The 17117-nt window shown below is 36.5% G+C and overlaps 3 protein-coding genes across 3 annotated transcripts; all 3 read right to left on the bottom strand.

Annotated features, from left to right (window-relative positions):
• Positions 1–385: 385 nt before the first annotated feature.
• On the bottom strand, positions 386–4931 carry LOC116141213 (josephin-like protein). Its single transcript, XM_031426732.1, has 3 exons — positions 4696–4931; positions 3969–4430; positions 386–1184 (listed from the first exon to the last, which is right to left on the bottom strand). Exons 1-3 carry the CDS (start codon positions 4792–4794, stop codon positions 567–569), a joined length of 1179 nt encoding a protein of 392 aa, XP_031282592.1. The 5' UTR covers positions 4795–4931; the 3' UTR covers positions 386–566.
• A 2997-nt stretch (positions 4932–7928) lies between these two features.
• Positions 7929–9104, bottom strand: LOC116141239 (arp2/3 complex-activating protein rickA). The gene has a single exon (XM_031426757.1). The coding sequence runs from the start codon at positions 8964–8966 to the stop codon at positions 8094–8096; it is 873 nt and encodes a 290-aa protein (XP_031282617.1). The 5' UTR covers positions 8967–9104; the 3' UTR covers positions 7929–8093.
• A 3229-nt stretch (positions 9105–12333) lies between these two features.
• On the bottom strand, positions 12334–13509 carry LOC116141237 (arp2/3 complex-activating protein rickA-like). Its single transcript, XM_031426754.1, has one exon. It carries the CDS (start codon positions 13369–13371, stop codon positions 12499–12501), a length of 873 nt encoding a protein of 290 aa, XP_031282614.1. The 5' UTR covers positions 13372–13509; the 3' UTR covers positions 12334–12498.
• Positions 13510–17117: the final 3608 nt, after the last annotated feature.

The raw sequence follows: 17117 nt of genomic DNA on the forward strand, positions 1-17117 counted from the left end.
TTGCTCATAATATTCCTATATAAAAGGCACGCTAGTTCACTTAACAAGAAATAAAGAGAGAAAAAGGATTTAAATTTAATGTCCAAATTAGTCCAAACAGATTCACGGGTCCAAATTGCACAGTCATGTCCAATTCCAGACAAGGGTGATATGAGGGTGACAAATGACTAATTAACTCAGGACAAGAGTGTTGGCCTTGCCTAGAAGGTGGCGAGGCATTAGGCAACTCATGCTCAACTCAGCACAAAATTGAAAAGGAAAATTATAAAAAGCTAAGACCTTTATGTTCCACAAACAAAATGATCATCTAAATAAGCTATGCAACTTGGAAAATTTATCATTTGCATGGAAGTTATCAAGGTTGAAGAGTTTGAGATTGCAAGCAGCGAAGAAACGATGTTGTTCCATTTTTATTCTGGTTTATAGCTTTCACATTCTGATAAGTTTAAGGAAGAAACAAACAATTCTAAGAAATAGTGATCACTAAAGCAAAAATATACAGCAAGGTTAAGTTGCGCCTCAGAAGAAGATTTTTCAGGTAAATATTGCGATGCTACAATAAAAATTTAAGAAGTGTTTGCAGAAACAGAGATTGATCGTGGCAAAGAAGAAGAGGAGTTGATGAACTCGATGCAATCCTCAATGGCTTCAGTTCTATGAGAATCAACAGGAATCACAGACTGCTTTGATCTTCCTGATGAAGAAACTGCAGTAGGTGAATGTTTCTTCCTCAAAGATGAAAAGCATAGACCTTTGGCTATCTTACTGCTAAGATGCTCGAGAAATCGAACCGGGGAAAGGTCTGATCTTTTCGGTAGCTTGATTCCACAGCTCCCAGAAGCACACCTCTTGTTCCCAGCAACTTTACTAACATAGTTTCGTTTGCAAATTAAAGTTTCCTTGCTAATACCTGGTATGCAATAACAGCTTTCTCGGTTACTCCCTCTTGTTGCACAACAGCCAGCAACTTTACTAACATAGTTTCGTTTCCAAATTAAAGTTTCCATGCTAATACCTGGTATGCAATAACAGCTTTCTCGGTTACTCCCTCTTGTTGCACAACAGCCGGTAGACTGCCTCTTGTTCTCAACAACTCTACTGGTAGATTTTTGTTTCTGGGTTATAATATCCTTGTTAACAGCTGGTCTGCTACTAACTTTGTTACTCCCTCTAGTCGACATTTTCTATATATAACAGCTGGTAACTGAGAGAGATTTGAAGAAGAGGCAAAGAGAGAGAGAGAGAGAGCAGTTGGTGGAAGATGGGCCAAAATGTGAAGAGCTTGACACATATATAGAAAAAGGGAAGGGTAAAGCAGGAAGCTTATAATGTGAAGAGGCAGTCAAGAGGGTTATGATTATCTATGATCTAGCACTTCACTTTGAAAAGCTTTCTGTAATCAAACCAAAATAATTAGAGATTTTAACATTTAGTAACTTTGTTAACTCCTTTGAGTAGTTTGACAATTCGCTTAAAACGTTTGGGTATGTTACTCAAAAAGTTCGAATCCCCATAACTATTAATAAAGGGTAGCCATTGTCGGTTTACTTGACTGTTAACTTCAGGTTTCGAAAAATTAGTTGAAGTCCGTATGAACTCACCTGAACACCTTAGATTAAAAAAAAAAAAAAAAAAAGAACTTCAGTAAATTTTACTGCATTACTAGCAGTGACTTCTAGATTTCCCACAGGGAACACTGCAATAAGGAAACAGTGATGTGACCAGAATAATATAAGTTGGTAAGAGTTCACAGTGCACATAACTCTTTCATAATTCACTCCCCCCAAATGGGTCAGACACACCTCATGACTGCAATAAAATCTTTCATATTTCTTTGCTTAAATTATATATATATATATATATATATATATATATAATGGACAGAACAGAACTCCTTTTCTTTCTTTTGAAAATGCTAACCTTAGCTTGCTTTGTGACTAAAAATATCAAGATTCTCCTCTGCAATGCTACAAATGAATGATTAACTGGTATGATTAGATGCATTTTGTGGTGGGACAATCGAGTTCTTATGTGTGAACAAAGTAAATGTCTACGCAGGATTGTACATAAAAGATTATATATGTAGCAGCAAAGGGATTATAAAAGAAACCAAGCGTACGGGTCTCCTATTAAACTCTTGCTTTTTTTCTGATGATAGTCTATAAAATTTCTTTAATGCTTGTCCAGTCCAGACTTCATTTGAGGTGAATATTTTATTGTATGGAATCAATATCTTTCCTTTGCCAAGTAACTTAAGTTTGATCCTTTTCATATAAAAGGAGATTCTAGAGGAAGCAACCTTTCGGTAAAATCAGTTTTGGTGGTTACCAACCTCTGTATAAATTTATAATATCTCAAAAAAAAAACTTTTTGACTGTTGGAAAGCTTTTTAATTACTTTTGAATATTTACACACTAATCTAGAAAACATCTCTTCTTTTTTTTTTTTTTTTTTTTTTTTTTCATCTCTTTGAGTTTGAAATCCATTTATGTAAACTTACGAAAATACGCAACAACTAACGAAACCCAATTGATCTTCGTGGCATCGAATTTGATGTGTGCGTAATTAGTTAAAATTAGCAAGGATGATTAAAGAAAAATACACAAACAGTTTTTAAAGTGGTTCAGCGAACTATCAATAATCTCTCTCTCTCTATAGAATTGCTACCCCGTTTTTGAGTTTTTTGGGGTTATTTATATAAGAATTTGATATCAGTGAGTGAGTGATTATAGGGATCACAGTTCAAACATAGAAAGTTAATCCCATGATTGACATGATCATATCAAATCTGGGATTAGGCGATAAGGTTTCGAAATCCTTTCCTTGGTATTAGGAGATAAGGCTTATTAGTAATCCGTGAGACAACTGTCCATTCAGCTCGCTCCTATGAGCTTAGCTCACTGCACCAATCTTCATTTTCCCTGAGCTATCATTAATTCCGAGCTTGTGAAAAACTCTCGCACAACAGTAAATTAGACCAAAAACAAAATAGATGTCAAAAGGTGGGTGGGGAGAATATTGAATAGTTGCAAAAACCAGCAAGTTGAAGACATGAAGAGGCTTAAATTTCCTACCCAGAACCCTAAGACAAGATCCCTTAGACTAAACCTGTGTAGCCTACCTAAGAAGGAAAGTTAAAAAAACTTGATTTGACCAGACCAAAGTTGCATTATGGTAACACTGATTATATACACACCATAAGGAAAACAACAAAGTTTTGATTATTTATGACTCAGTATTTTTCAATCCAACGATATTCGCTAGGGGTGTTCATAACCGGTCAACCGGTCCAGTTTACCCTATTTTTGAACCAAACCGGATTTCCAATTCAGGAATTTTCTTGAACCGGAACTGAACCGGTTATGTGGAAAACCAGTTTACCGGTTAATAAAAACTTTTTACAGCATGCTAGTAATATTTTACTCTGTTAAATGCATTGAGATAACAACATTTTCATACATCTTGCTTCTTTTAAGTGACTCTTTTCACAAGCAGTCATAATCAGAAGATACCTTAGCAAGAAGATTTGGCATTAACACTCAGTTGCTCAAATGCAAGAGGCTGCAGAAAACAGATGGTTTTTTAACTCATTCCTCCAAGTATAACACCTCAGTATGAGGTTCATTTCATTCCTACTTATGGCTATTACATTAGGAACAATGAAGAAAATCATCAATTCATTGAAACTTGCACAACTAAAACTGTCAAAACTGTAAGACAACGAACAGGTTAACATTCTCCATTTCACACTACATCTTAGCATAAACTACATCAGCTAGAGGAAGCTTTATACAGACCATCATGGTCCAAGGGGAGTACAAACAGATTCTTTCAAATCTCCATTCAACGATGTCCTTCTAATCAACTTGGACTGCACGCTTACCGACTTCGATGATTGTTAACAGCTAGTATGTACACAAACAACAGAATCTCTTTCACAGCTGACAATGAGAAGAAAACAAATCTCATTCTTCATCATTTTTGACAAGCAAAACTTCTCCACCAACACCAATAATGTAACCCAAGAATTCCCTAACTTCTTCACTATCTTTAAAACAATAAGGAGCTTTAAAATCACTATCTAAGTTATACCAAACCCCATCAATCTTTCTCAGTGTAACCCAATGCCTACTCTTCCAAAGCCCACCATAACGTGTAACAGGAATATTAATCACAATACCCATCAAATTATTTCCAGAGTCATCAAGATCAATGGATGATGCCTCATTTCGACGATCATGCCATACTACACTCTTCCCTCTCCCTTCCAGGGCCGCAATAAGAACATTTATATCATAATTTCCGGTTAATGCATTATGGTGAGGCTTAAAAAAAACTGATAATGGCGTCCATGTTTGCTTGTCAGGGTCATCAAGAACGAGTTTCTCAGCAATTTCATTCAAACTTGCTCGCGTAAATGCATTTTCTTGCTGAAATACCATGTAATTACTTTATTAATTAAAAACCCATTACCAGTTCATATCAAACTAACATGAAATACAATAATAACTGAAAAGATAACATATAATACAATTGGGTTGATTAATCAATTCAACAATTAACAAATCCCCAAATTAATTCCCTTTTTCTCGACATTCAATATAATTAAACTATGAAAACTTTCAATTAGACATTCATTTATCAAGTACTTGAAAAGCAGCAGAACAAGAGAGATGGGTATGGTATATTTATTACCTGAAAGAGATTATTGAGGGAGTGTAGAAGGCAGAACTGCAACTTTTGCTTCTCGTGATAGATTTTTGGGTTCTCGCTTCCCATGTTTTCAGAGTTCATTTCTGTTTCAATTGTTGAAGAGAGATTGGACCAAAGAAAGAATCACATAACGTGGGCTCTAGGATTTTATTATTATTATTTATTTTCGTCGCGGGGGAGGTGAAACACAGGAGAAACGTGTGGAAGGCAGCTTTCTAATATGGCGAAAGTTCGTAGTTATTTCTCTATCGCAAATTTGTAGTTGCCACTTCATCTTGATTTCACCATTTTTTTTTTTTTTTTTTTGGTATCTTGATTTCACCACCAATTCTAGGAAACGTCGACCGCATTTGTCACATTATTTCCATCCATATCTCTAATTCTATTTTCTAAATATTGTTTGTTTTATTAATTAAAAAATATTAGTATATTTTTTAATTACTTTTAGACCTCTTAAGTTTATTAATTTAATTAATTACCCCAACAAAAAAAGTTTAAAAATTAACAAAAACGCTATCATCTACTCATACTTGTCAGATTCCAGCAACCACCATCGGTGGTATCCGAAATCTGTCACAATAGCCTACAAACGATCAGAACTGACGGCTAATTCACCGATAGAAATGGCCATCATTGACCGACAACGACGGCCATATCTTTGGCCGTCAAATCTGGACTTTTCCGACCGTCGACGGTTAGATCTGGACTTTTTCGGTCGTTTACGGCCAAATCTGGCCATAGATCTGACATTTTCCAGTCATATTCGTGGTGGATCTGGACGAAAAAGGTCATATCAAAGCCTTACCGGCCAGATCTAACCGGTCTACGTCGTAACGCCATTTTTCGACCCGATTCCAGTAGTGGTGGCCAGAATCTGGCACTATGGGTAGGTGAGGGTGTTTTTATCATTTTATAAAATTTTTATATATTGGGATGTTTAGTTAAATTAGCAAACCTAGGGGTTTTTTTATAAATTTTTAAATTTTACCTCGTAATACTCTAATATTCAACTACCCAATATTTTCAAAATCCTATCAAAAATAATAAAACAAATGGACCCGTCATTTTTTTTTTTCAACCTAAAACTATAGATTGAAACCATACACAATCTCCTAGTGCCCAATGGAGAATCCAATCTAAAACTATAGATTGAAACCATATACAATCTCCTTGATTCGGCCTTGTGAAACCATGGATGGGTATCAGAAACGTTGTTTGATCCATTACCAACGTATTATTGCTTTATTACATTTTGTATAGAATATTTGCATACTACATATTAAAGATATACCCATTGGTGTATTCTTATTTGTTAATCAAAAAATGATCTTAATAAATGAAATGAAAACCCAATAGAGTTTATGACACCAATGAAGTAAGGACTTCTTTAAGTTTCAACATTTTGGCCAAAAAGTAATCCTTTTATTGGAACTTCGAAGTCTCTACTGGGAATTAGGCACACCTTGTTTTAAAAGGTTGGGCTTTGCGGAAGAAAAAATTCTCTGAGGGACTGTAAAATGGCAACAATGCAATTTAAACAATTCTTACTCTTTACTAATGGCAGCATAACTCCCACAAGTAGAATACTGTAACTGGACAGAATCAACAGCAATTGATTGTTAAACCCAGTAATTCATATCATAATTAACATATAGGAGAACAAGAAAATTGATCACCACTCTAGTGATTCATTTTTCGCCAATCCGCTGAGATTGGCTTTTATCCTGGTATCCGAAGACAGTGATGAGATAAATCATCAGGCATTTTACCAGTCTGTCTTATATATTGACTAAATGCATCAGTGATAAGGATGTCAGTTTATTATAGATGAAATGAATTCACATGAGATCAATTTTTTGAGAATCCTAATATCTAAGTTTCATCCTCAGTTTATCAAAGAATTTAGCACAATTAGACAAGAACTGATCCTATGTAAAAGAAACTCCATAGTTGATGAAGCTGAGAAAGCTTAAACAATGTCTTTGCAGTAGTTGAACCAGAGCAGTTCTGCAGCACCGACTGACCAACCTCACTTTTGTTGTATGCAAATTCTCATAAATGTCATCTATGAAAAAAGCACAGAATTGAGACTGCAAAGCAATGCGTACCACAAAATGATGACAATTTTAAGAAACAAAACGATGAAAATTGACAGGCCTTTTGAAGAGAAAGGAGGGTCGATTCATCTCTACAGCCTCTCTCTTTTTCCAACCAAGCATTTTTTACCTAAACACATGTGATCTTTCAATTTGATAGATAAAAACTAATCAATATCACACCCAAATGCAATACCATTTCGCTCATGTCAACCCAGTAGCAAAAGCTACATAATACAAACCTCTCCACCAGTGGCTGACTGGATGGAGGTCACAAAAAACTGATACTTCAAGTAGCTCTTAATGAACAACCTTAACAACTCATTATTTACAATCACCCAAAAATTAAACAAATCATATGTCTGCAACACACAGAAGATGGCAAGTCTCTGTTTAAGATCATCAAAATATAACTTAAACAAAGCCTATCATAACAAGCAAACTGCCATTACAATTATTAAGGAACAGCAACAAGCATCCTAATCCCTTTTACTCGCACCAAAGTGTAAGCAACATATCCAATATATGGCAAGGGAGAATGCTGATTGTACTACGAGCAACAAGATGAAGTGAGTTCTATTCTTTCACAACATCAGAAAGGAGTTTTTCAACTAGTCAACACCATATATGTTCACTACCCTAGTCTCGACCTCAAACAATTTCAAATGTCATGTTACAATAACAAATCCTACTACTCATGCATGGTGTTAAGTTCGTATTAATTTATTTATTAATTTATCTTCGGTCAACCCATAAAACCCTCAAACCCACTTAGCAAATTCAATTTTTAAATCGAGGGCCGGTAAAATCTGGCAAACTTTGAAATGCACGAAACTTTTGGCTTTATTTTTTTATTTTTATTTTTCAGGTATTTAGCCTTTAGAAATCGAAGGCTAGAACTTATGGAGGCAAACCTAAAACTTAAACACTTACTAACCAAACTAAAGCACCAAATATAACATATTAAAAGCTATCTCAAACTAAAGCACCAAATCTAACATATGAATAGCTATCTCCTCAAAGTGCAACAAATAAGCACAAGTCACACTAAGAAACCATCCATAGAAGACCAAATCCCACCAAACAAAACACCAAAACTTGACATTACAAGTAACCCAGTTAATGATTAAGAGGAAATGAAATAACTCATAAAAGAAAGTCAATCATATATACAAGTATATTCATCATTCATCAAAGCCACAAAACCAACCTTAAACACTCAACCTTAAATTTATTAATCTTACTTTTCAGAATATATTTTAACCCTTAACGACTAAACATACTTCAATAATCATGGCGGTAATCACTGTAACTATAACCTTCCCTTGGCGCCATTTCACTCTCAGCCCTTTTCTCCTTCTCCTTTTTGTTAACCTCTTCTTCTAAACTCAAACCTCCAAACTGCTTTGGTAGCTTCTGATTGTAAGGCGCGTAATCCACGGGAGCCGAGGGCCCACTGCCAATTGGCACCCCGTACATCGACCGAGGAGGTAACGGCGGCTGCCTCTGATCGTTCGATGTCGAATAATCAACAGGAGCCGACGGGACACTACCGCTAGGGAAACTGAAACTCGACGCTATGCCGAACATTGGCCGCGGAGGTGGCGGTGGCGGTGGCTGCGGAGAGTAATATCCCGAGTAGTAACTGTAATCCCGAGCAGGAGACGGGAACGGAGGAGGGGCAGAATAGTAATAAGGGCTATAATCAGGGGTATTTTGATACTCCTGACTCGGAGGCGGTAGAGGCCGTTCTTTGATAGCGAGTTTCACACGGATTTTCCCCTGAGAACGACCAGATGGGCGGAGAAGCTCGAGGTTGCGTACAAAGGACTCAGCCGACTCGTTCGAATCGAGCAGGTGAGCGAGAGGGAACTTCAGCGAGCCGACGAGTGGTTTGGGGGCTTCGGAGACTTTGGAGTGGAAGATCTCGAGGGAGAGGATGGACTCGCGGACGGGTCGAGTTAAGGGGAGAGTGAAGCGCTGGTTCCAGACGGGGCGAGTTGAGCCCGAGTCATCCGAGTGGGTGGCGAGTCGGTAGTCCGAGTCGATGTAGAAAACGACGTAGGGTTTGAGATCGCCGTTTCGCCAATTGACGTTCTTGAGGTGTTTAGCAGAGATTATTGTGATCTCGAGATCCAGAGGGTTTGGGGAGGCCATGAGAGTTGAGCTTAGCTTAAGGCGGTGGTCACTGCTAATGTGCGCCGTGTGGGAAGAGTTTTATATAGGTTAGAGATTTTGTTCGTAATGGATAATGTTGATTGTTGATATTACCAGACGACGCGACGCGCCCACGCGAAGAGGCGTGTGAAGGATTTACAATTTATGCAGGGACAATTCCTTGACTAAACGGCAGCGTTTGGTTCTGGGTGCAATGTTAAAATACTAGCCCAATTTCATTTGAAGAGTAAGTGATTTCTCTACTCATTTGAATTGAAATTATGAATAATTCATTATTTTTTTTTGGATATTATCATATGAGGACAATATTTTTGAATTTTTTAAAAAGAGACATAAGTTTCAAAATATCCTAAAAAGAGACAAATTGCCTTTCATTGCTGTTAGAGTTAACGGCTAGTTGAAAATAAAGTAAAGTGAACCAAAAAAATAAATAAATAAATAAATAAGGAGGAAAGTAAAGTAAAATATTAAAAAACCTAAACCCAATCAAACCATTCCATGTGTGAAATTAAAAATCAATTCTTGGACTTGAGTAATTGCCGGAAGTTAAAAAAATAGTCACTTTCAGTTAAATTCCTTTTAACACAGAACGATAGAAACTTCAATCTAAAGCCTAAAATCAATCCAAAACCAGTCAAAAACGGTCTTTTTAGTCAGCTACTTTGTTTTCTTATTTTGAAAATTTCCTATTCATATCCTTACAAAAATTGCATATTTGTTTTCCTATTATTAAAATCCTATCTAATAATATTTAATTATTTTAAACCCCCATAAGTTTATTAATTTAACTAAACACTCTCAACAATTTTTTTTATAAATTAACAAAAATACCCCCACCTACCTACAGTTGCTAGATTCTGGCCATCACCACCGAAATCTAGTGTCATTGCGCACAACCGACCAGATCTGGCCGGTCGTGGGCTGCTATAGCATTTTTCGACTAGATCTACCATGGATTTAGTCGAAAAGGCCAAATCCACGGCAAAAAATCTAGCCGTTGACAACCACATCTGGCCGTCAACGACGGCTAATATATGGCCGTCATTGATGGCCAAATCCGACAGTGTATCTAGCCAGATCTGTGATGGATCTAACTAAAAAAGATCATAGCAACGCACGACCGGTCAGATCTGACCGGTCGTGCGCAATGACATCAAATTCCAACCAGATTCCGGCAGTGATGGTCTGAATCTAGCAACTGTGGGTAGATGAGGGTGTTTTTGTCAATTTATAAACTTTTTATTATTATGGGTATTTAACTAAATTAACAAACCTATGAATTTTTTTATTAATTTTTAAATCTGACCTCGTAATAATAACTCAACTCAATTTAACAATAATATTTCAAAACTACTATTCAAAATAATAAAGCAAACACACTATTATGATTATGATTTATGATTATCGATTCCAATTCAATAATATTATTTAACCACATTTAAAATTCCCATTTTTTTTTTTTTAATCATTACAATTTTCTTTTTAATTTTTCATTCCAAACTTGTTTATTTAGTTAGAAAGAATTACTACTTCGACTTTACACTATTCATCAATTTCCATCTTTGTGTTGTACAAAATAGTGTGTTTGGTCCAATTTCGTTCTATTTTTTCCACATTTACATCGAATCAAATATTTTTAATGCGTACGATTTGGTTTGATATTATAGTATTTTAATTATTGAATCAAACTATTTGATTTGATTTGGTTTATTTTTGTTGTTTTTTGGGTGCCAAAGTAATAGCTTTAGTCATATTTATTGTTGGTTTGGGAGTTTAGCAAGTACGAAATGATAGTCTCATAATCCATTACTCTTGTAGTCGAATGGCAAGACTAGTTATTTGGATTAATTATTCAAAACTTTTATATTCGAGTCCTACCCAATTTTCTAAGAATCGGATCAGACAATAACCCATTCAAGGGTCCGGTTTCCGGTTTGATCGGTTAGATCGATCGGTTGGACCGTAATTTGTAAAAAAAATTTAGTCCCTAAAGGTTTGAAATTCATCAAAACACTCTTATAATACTCCCTTAAGGTTTGAAATCTATCTAAAACACCCCTGTCGCGAGAAGATTCTGGTGAGTGGTGGCGACAGTGACGATCGATGGCCAATCGAAGCTGGAATCTTGGGGCTTTTGATGTGTAGGTGCCGACGACTCTGATGGTGGTGCTAGGGAGTTCCATTGTCGTCGGAATCAACGAAAGAAATCCGACATTGCGTCACATGTGAACTTTAGGTGGACGGCGATCGACGTAGGCTGGACGACGGCGACTGAAAATGGATGGTTTTAGTCGTGGAGATGCCGTCCGTCGAATGGGGGTGTTTTCTCCGTCGAAAGATGCCAGAATCCGGCGGGGTTTAGCTGCGATTGGACCACGATTCGGCATTATTCCGACAGTCCAACCACGGTCCAATCCGGTTTAAATCAAAATGACGGTTTTTTATATATACTGAACCGGATTTGTCGTCGGTTGCCGGTCCAACCGGGCGGTCCAGTTCGGTTTTCAGAACATTGGTCCTACCAAGTAATAGCCATTAACATTTATGTAAACTGACCTGACAACCCCCAAAAAGGATAGTCTCATAGACAATACAATATTTTTTATTTATTTACAAATAAAATATTATTAAATAAAATAAATTCCATTTTTTTAGCAACTAAAACGACAACGTTTCCAAGTCCATATTCTTCCTCAGAGCAACCCCAATCTACTCGCACCAAAGTGTAAGCAACATATCCAATATATGGCAAGGGAGAATGCTGATTGTACTACGAGCAACAAGATGAAGTGAGTTCTATTCTTTCACAACATCAGAAAGGAGTTTTTCAACTAGTCAACAGTCAACACCATATATGTTCACTACCCTAGTCTCCACCGCAAACAATTTCAAATGTCATGTTACAATAACAAATCCTACCACTCATGCATGGTGTTAAGTTCGTATTAATTTATTTATTAATTTATCTTCGGTCAACCCATAAAACCCTCAAACCCACTTAGCAAATTCAATTTTTAAATCGAGGGCCGGTAAAATCTGGCAAACTTTGAAATGCACGAAACTTTTGGCTTTATTTTTTTATTTTTATTTTTCAGGTATTTAGCCTTTAGAAATCGAAGGCTAGAACTTATGGAGGCAAACCTAAAACTTAAACACTTACTAACCAAACTAAAGCACCAAATATAACATATTAAAAGCTATCTCAAACTAAAGCACCAAATCTAAGATATGAATAGCTATCTCCTCAAAGTGCAACAAATAAGCACAAGTCACACTAAGAAACCATCCATAGAAGACCAAATCCCACCAAACAAAACACCAAAACTTGACATTACAAGTAACCCAGTTAATGATTAAGAGGAAATGAAATAACTCATAAAAGAAAGTCAATCATATATACAAGTATATTCATCATTCATCAAAGCCACAAAACCAACCTTAAACACTCAACCTTAAATTTATTAATCTTACTTTTCAGAATATATTTTAACCCTTAACGACTAAACATACTTCAATAATCATGGCGGTAATCACTGTAACTATAACCTTCCCTTGGCGCCATTTCACTCTCAGCCCTTTTCTCCTTCTCCTTTTTGTTAACCTCTTCTTCTAAACTCAAACCTCCAAACTGCTTTGGTAGCTTCTGATTGTAAGGCGCGTAATCCACGGGAGCCGAGGGCCCACTGCCAATTGGCACCCCGTACATCGACCGAGGAGGTAACGGCGGCTGCCTCTGATCGTTCGATGTCGAATAATCAACAGGAGCCGACGGGACACTACCGCTAGGGAAACTGAAACTCGACGCTATGCCGAACATTGGCCGCGGAGGTGGCGGTGGCGGTGGCTGCGGAGAGTAATATCCCGAGTAGTAACTGTAATCCCGAGCAGGAGACGGGAACGGAGGAGGGGCAGAATAGTAATAAGGGCTATAATCAGGGGTATTTTGATACTCCTGACTCGGAGGCGGTAGAGGCCGTTCTTTGATAGCGAGTTTCACACGGATTTTCCCCTGAGAACGACCAGATGGGCGGAGAAGCTCGAGGTTGCGTACAAAGGACTCAGCCGACTCGTTCGAATCGAGCAGGTGAGCGAGAGGGAACTTCAGCGAGCCGACGAGTGGTTTGGGGGCTTCGGAGACTTTGGAGTGGAAGATCTCGAGGGAGAGGATGGACTCGCGGACGGGTCGAGTTAAGGGGAGAGTGAAGCGCTGGTTCCAGACGGGGCGAGTTGAGCCCGAGTCATCCGAGTGGGTGGCGAGTCGGTAGTCCGAGTCGATGTAGAAAACGACGTAGGGTTTGAGATCGCCGTTTCGCCAATTGACGTTCTTGAGGTGTTTAGCAGAGATTATTGTGATCTCGAGATCCAGAGGGTTTGGGGAGGCCATGAGAGTTGAGCTTAGCTTAAGGCGGTGGTCACTGCTAATGTGCGCCGTGTGGGAAGAGTTTTATATAGGTTAGAGATTTTGTTCGTAATGGATAATGTTGATTGTTGATATTACCAGACGACGCGACGCGCCCACGCGAAGAGGCGTGTGAAGGATTTACAATTTATGCAGGGACAATTCCTTGACTAAACGGCAGCGTTTGGTTCTGGGTGCAATGTTAAAATACTAGCCCAATTTCATTTGAAGAGTAAGTGATTTCTCTACTCATTTGAATTGAAATTATGAATAATTCATTATTTTTTTTTGGATATTATCATATGAGGACAATATTTTTGAATTTTTTAAAAAGAGACATAAGTTTCAAAATATCCTAAAAAGAGACAAATTGCCTTTCATTGCTGTTAGAGTTAACGGCTAGTTGAAAATAAAGTAAAGTGAACCAAAAAAATAAATAAATAAATAAATAAGGAGGAAAGTCAAGTAAAATATTAAAAAACCTAAACCCAATCAAACCATTCCATGTGTGAAATTAAAAATCAATTCTTGGACTTGAGTAATTGCCGGAAGTAAAAAAAAAATAGTCACTTTCAGTTAAATTCCTTTAACACAGAACGATAGAAACTTCAATCTAAAGCCTAAAATCAATCCAAAACCAGTCAAAATTCACCTTATTTCAACGTGACAGATGAAAAGAAGTTGAAGAATGTGAAAGGTTAATACTGTTACATAACGTGTCAATGATTTGAAAAATTGTTTTGGAATTGTTGCGTAATGTCTCAAGGTGTACTCGGTTTATATTAATAAAAAAATAAATTATTTTGAAGATTATTTAGAAAAATATATTTGGTTAGTTGGAATAAATTAGTGGGTATGTTATATTAAATGTTTGGTTGAAAAGAATAAATTTGTGGGTATGTTATATAAATTATTAAATTGCCATCTTTTTAAAATATTAATATAATATTATTTTTATTATATTTTTTGAATAATTTTTTTAACCCCTCATATTTCAGATTTAGTTAAAACACCCCAAACAAAAAAGTTTGAAACTTAACAAAAACACCCCCACTGATCCCAAGCCATTGACGGCAATGGCGACAGTGGAGATTTGGCTATGAAACGATGGCCATTTCATGGCCAAATATCTAGCTTTTCACAGCTAGATATGTGGCAGTTTCACGGTCAAATATCTGGCATTTCACAATCACATATTTGGTTGTGAAAAGACCATAGATCACAAATCCATGGTCGGAAATAGCCTTAGCGACGCACGGTCAACCGTGAGCCATTCCTTCGCCGATGGTGGTGGCTGGATCCTTTGGTAATTTTTTTAATTTTTAGGGGTATTTATGTCTTAAAAACTTTGTATATAAGGATAAAATAGTCCATTGATATTTTTGTAAATTATTTTTAAAACAAGGGCATTATCCTAAAATTTTATTAATAAAGGGTAAAATTGTAACAAAAATAAGATTATCAAGTAATCTTAAAATACCTAAGAAAATAGAGGTAATCAGATTACCTCATATACTACCAACAATAATTACTATTGGTATTGGAAGATTATCGGAATCTTATATTATTTAATAACTAAACGTGATAATCAACTAATATAAAATGACATTATCTCAATAATCCAACATTACCTCCAACCAAACACACCCTTTGGGTTATCTATTGTTATTTATAAATCTATTCTTAATTTAATGTGCTAATAGTTTTCAATTTCTTTGTATAGAAAGATTTTGATTCTCTCTTGTTATGGATAAATAATTGTGTTAAGGACATATTTTTTTAGCATTGGTAGAAAGAATCAAAGAAATAAATTTAGTAATGGTTACTAATGGTTTTTAAATATAAATTTAGTGGCTAAATCGTATGTTCATACTGGTCATTAATTCATTAAGGGTATTTTAGACTTTTCAAACTACTCCATCAAAATTTGGGTAGTTTATTAAAAGGACATCTGAAGTTTGAATTTAATTAAAATGCTATCAAGTTTTAAAGTGTTAACTAAATAGTCATATTATTGATTAAGGGTAATTAAACTTGATTAGTGCTTAATTAGGATTAATGAAGTATTATGTAATCTTTTAAAAATTATACTATATTCCCAAAAACCCGAAATTCTTGCAAACAAACTCAAACACCTTCTTCTTCCTCCCGCCATTAACGCATCTCTACCTTGGTTGTTGTTTCTTCTTAGCTTCGTCTACATCTTCTTCTTCCTCTGCATCTTCTTCTTCGTCTACATCTTCTTCTTCTTCCTCCTTCCTCTACATCTTCTTCTTCCTCATTCCTCTATATCTTCTTGTTCCTCCGCCATTAACACTTTCTTCTTCCTCCACAATTAACATCGTCTCCGCCAAAGATCCCGCTCCTCCTCCTCCTGATAGTTCGTCTAAGTATGTGTATCTCCTTTTTACATTTTATATTTAGATTTACAAAGATTTAATAATGGATGGGGTTTGGGTTATGATTTTGATTTAGTTGATTAGGCTGTTGGGTTGTGTTTGATGTAATGCAAATTAAAAGTAGTGAAATTTGTTGAAAATTTGTTCTGGGTATAATGGATCGATTGTAGGTGGAGATGACTGAAAATATATTCTAGGTATGATGGATCGCTTAAGCGATCTGGTGTATCGCTTAAGCGATCTGGTAGGTCTGGTAATGCAGCAGATAGATCGCATAAGCGATCAGGTATGCAGCAGATAGATCACTTAAGCGATCTAGTAAAAGTCTGGTGTATAGGAGCAGATCGCTTAAGCGATCAGTAAATGGCATAAGATCGCTTAAGCGATCAAGTGTATCGCTTAAGCGATACAGCAGACCATATAAGCGAATGTGCAGATTCTTTTTAAAATATTTGAACCCTTAGTACAACATTTAAAAATATTTTTTTTCTTGCATTACAGGTAGTTGGCTATTATTATACATGGGACAAGTTGTTTTGGGTGTTGAATATTTTGGTGAGTGGGTGGAGGAAGAAAGTAGCTGGAAGTGGATTGGGAAGAGCAAATAAGTTATACCAATTACTATGAGCACAGAGGTTAGTTTTGATGAGTTGATTGATGAAATAATTAGAAGAGGTAATTTGAGTTGCTCGCGTAGTGATATAGTTGTGAAGTATGTTTTAAGCAGAGTTCCTGAACATTATAAGGTACCTCCTGCTATATTAAAGTCGGATGAAAGTGTGAAGTTATATATGATTGATGTGGTCGATAATGGTTCGAGGCTGATTTTAAGGGTTTGTTTTGTAGAAAAATCGTTGGAAGTTGGTTTAAAGGAAGGGGATAACGAGGAAGTAGGCGGAGATTTTCCTGGTTTTAATTTGAACTATGAGGCCATTAATTTGTTAGTTGAAAAATCAAGAGTAGACGGTGAATTGGGTGGTGAGGAGGACATTGTAGAAGAGGTTGGTGATGGGGGGCAGAATAAAAATATTGAGGAAGAGGACCCCGTAGATGTTCCCACAGATGTAGAGATTCCTTTAAATACAGATTACGCAGAAGACATAGATTGTGAGGAAGAGAACACTATGGTCGTTTATGCAGGTTCAGAGGGGGCAATTGGAGATAGTAGTGAATCAACTCATGTTTTTACGGATGGATTGGAGTTGCGCATAGGGTATTTATTTGACAACAAAGAGGAAGTGGTGAGGAAGCTAAAACTTGTTGCCGTGAGAGGTAATTTTAAGTTCATCACCAAAAAGTCAAATTCATTGGCTATGACGGTTGCATGTCGTG

Source organism: Pistacia vera, unplaced genomic scaffold, assembly GCF_008641045.1.
Source record: "Pistacia vera cultivar Batoury unplaced genomic scaffold, PisVer_v2 Contig396, whole genome shotgun sequence".
Lineage (NCBI taxonomy): Eukaryota > Viridiplantae > Streptophyta > Magnoliopsida > Sapindales > Anacardiaceae > Pistacia > Pistacia vera.

Coding starts and splice junctions, on each gene's coding strand:
- LOC116141213 (XM_031426732.1), bottom strand. CDS start 4,794: ATGAACTCTGAAAACATGGGAAGCGAGAACCCAAAAATCTATCACGAG. Junction 4,431..4,695: donor CCCTCAATAATCTCTTTCAG/GTAATAAATATA, acceptor ATGGTATTTCAG/CAAGAAAATGCATTTACGCG. Junction 1,185..3,968: donor TTGTCAAAAATGATGAAGAA/TGAGATTTGTTT, acceptor TGTTATATATAG/AAAATGTCGACTAGAGGGAG.
- LOC116141239 (XM_031426757.1), bottom strand. CDS start 8,966: ATGGCCTCCCCAAACCCTCTGGATCTCGAGATCACAATAATCTCTGCT.
- LOC116141237 (XM_031426754.1), bottom strand. CDS start 13,371: ATGGCCTCCCCAAACCCTCTGGATCTCGAGATCACAATAATCTCTGCT.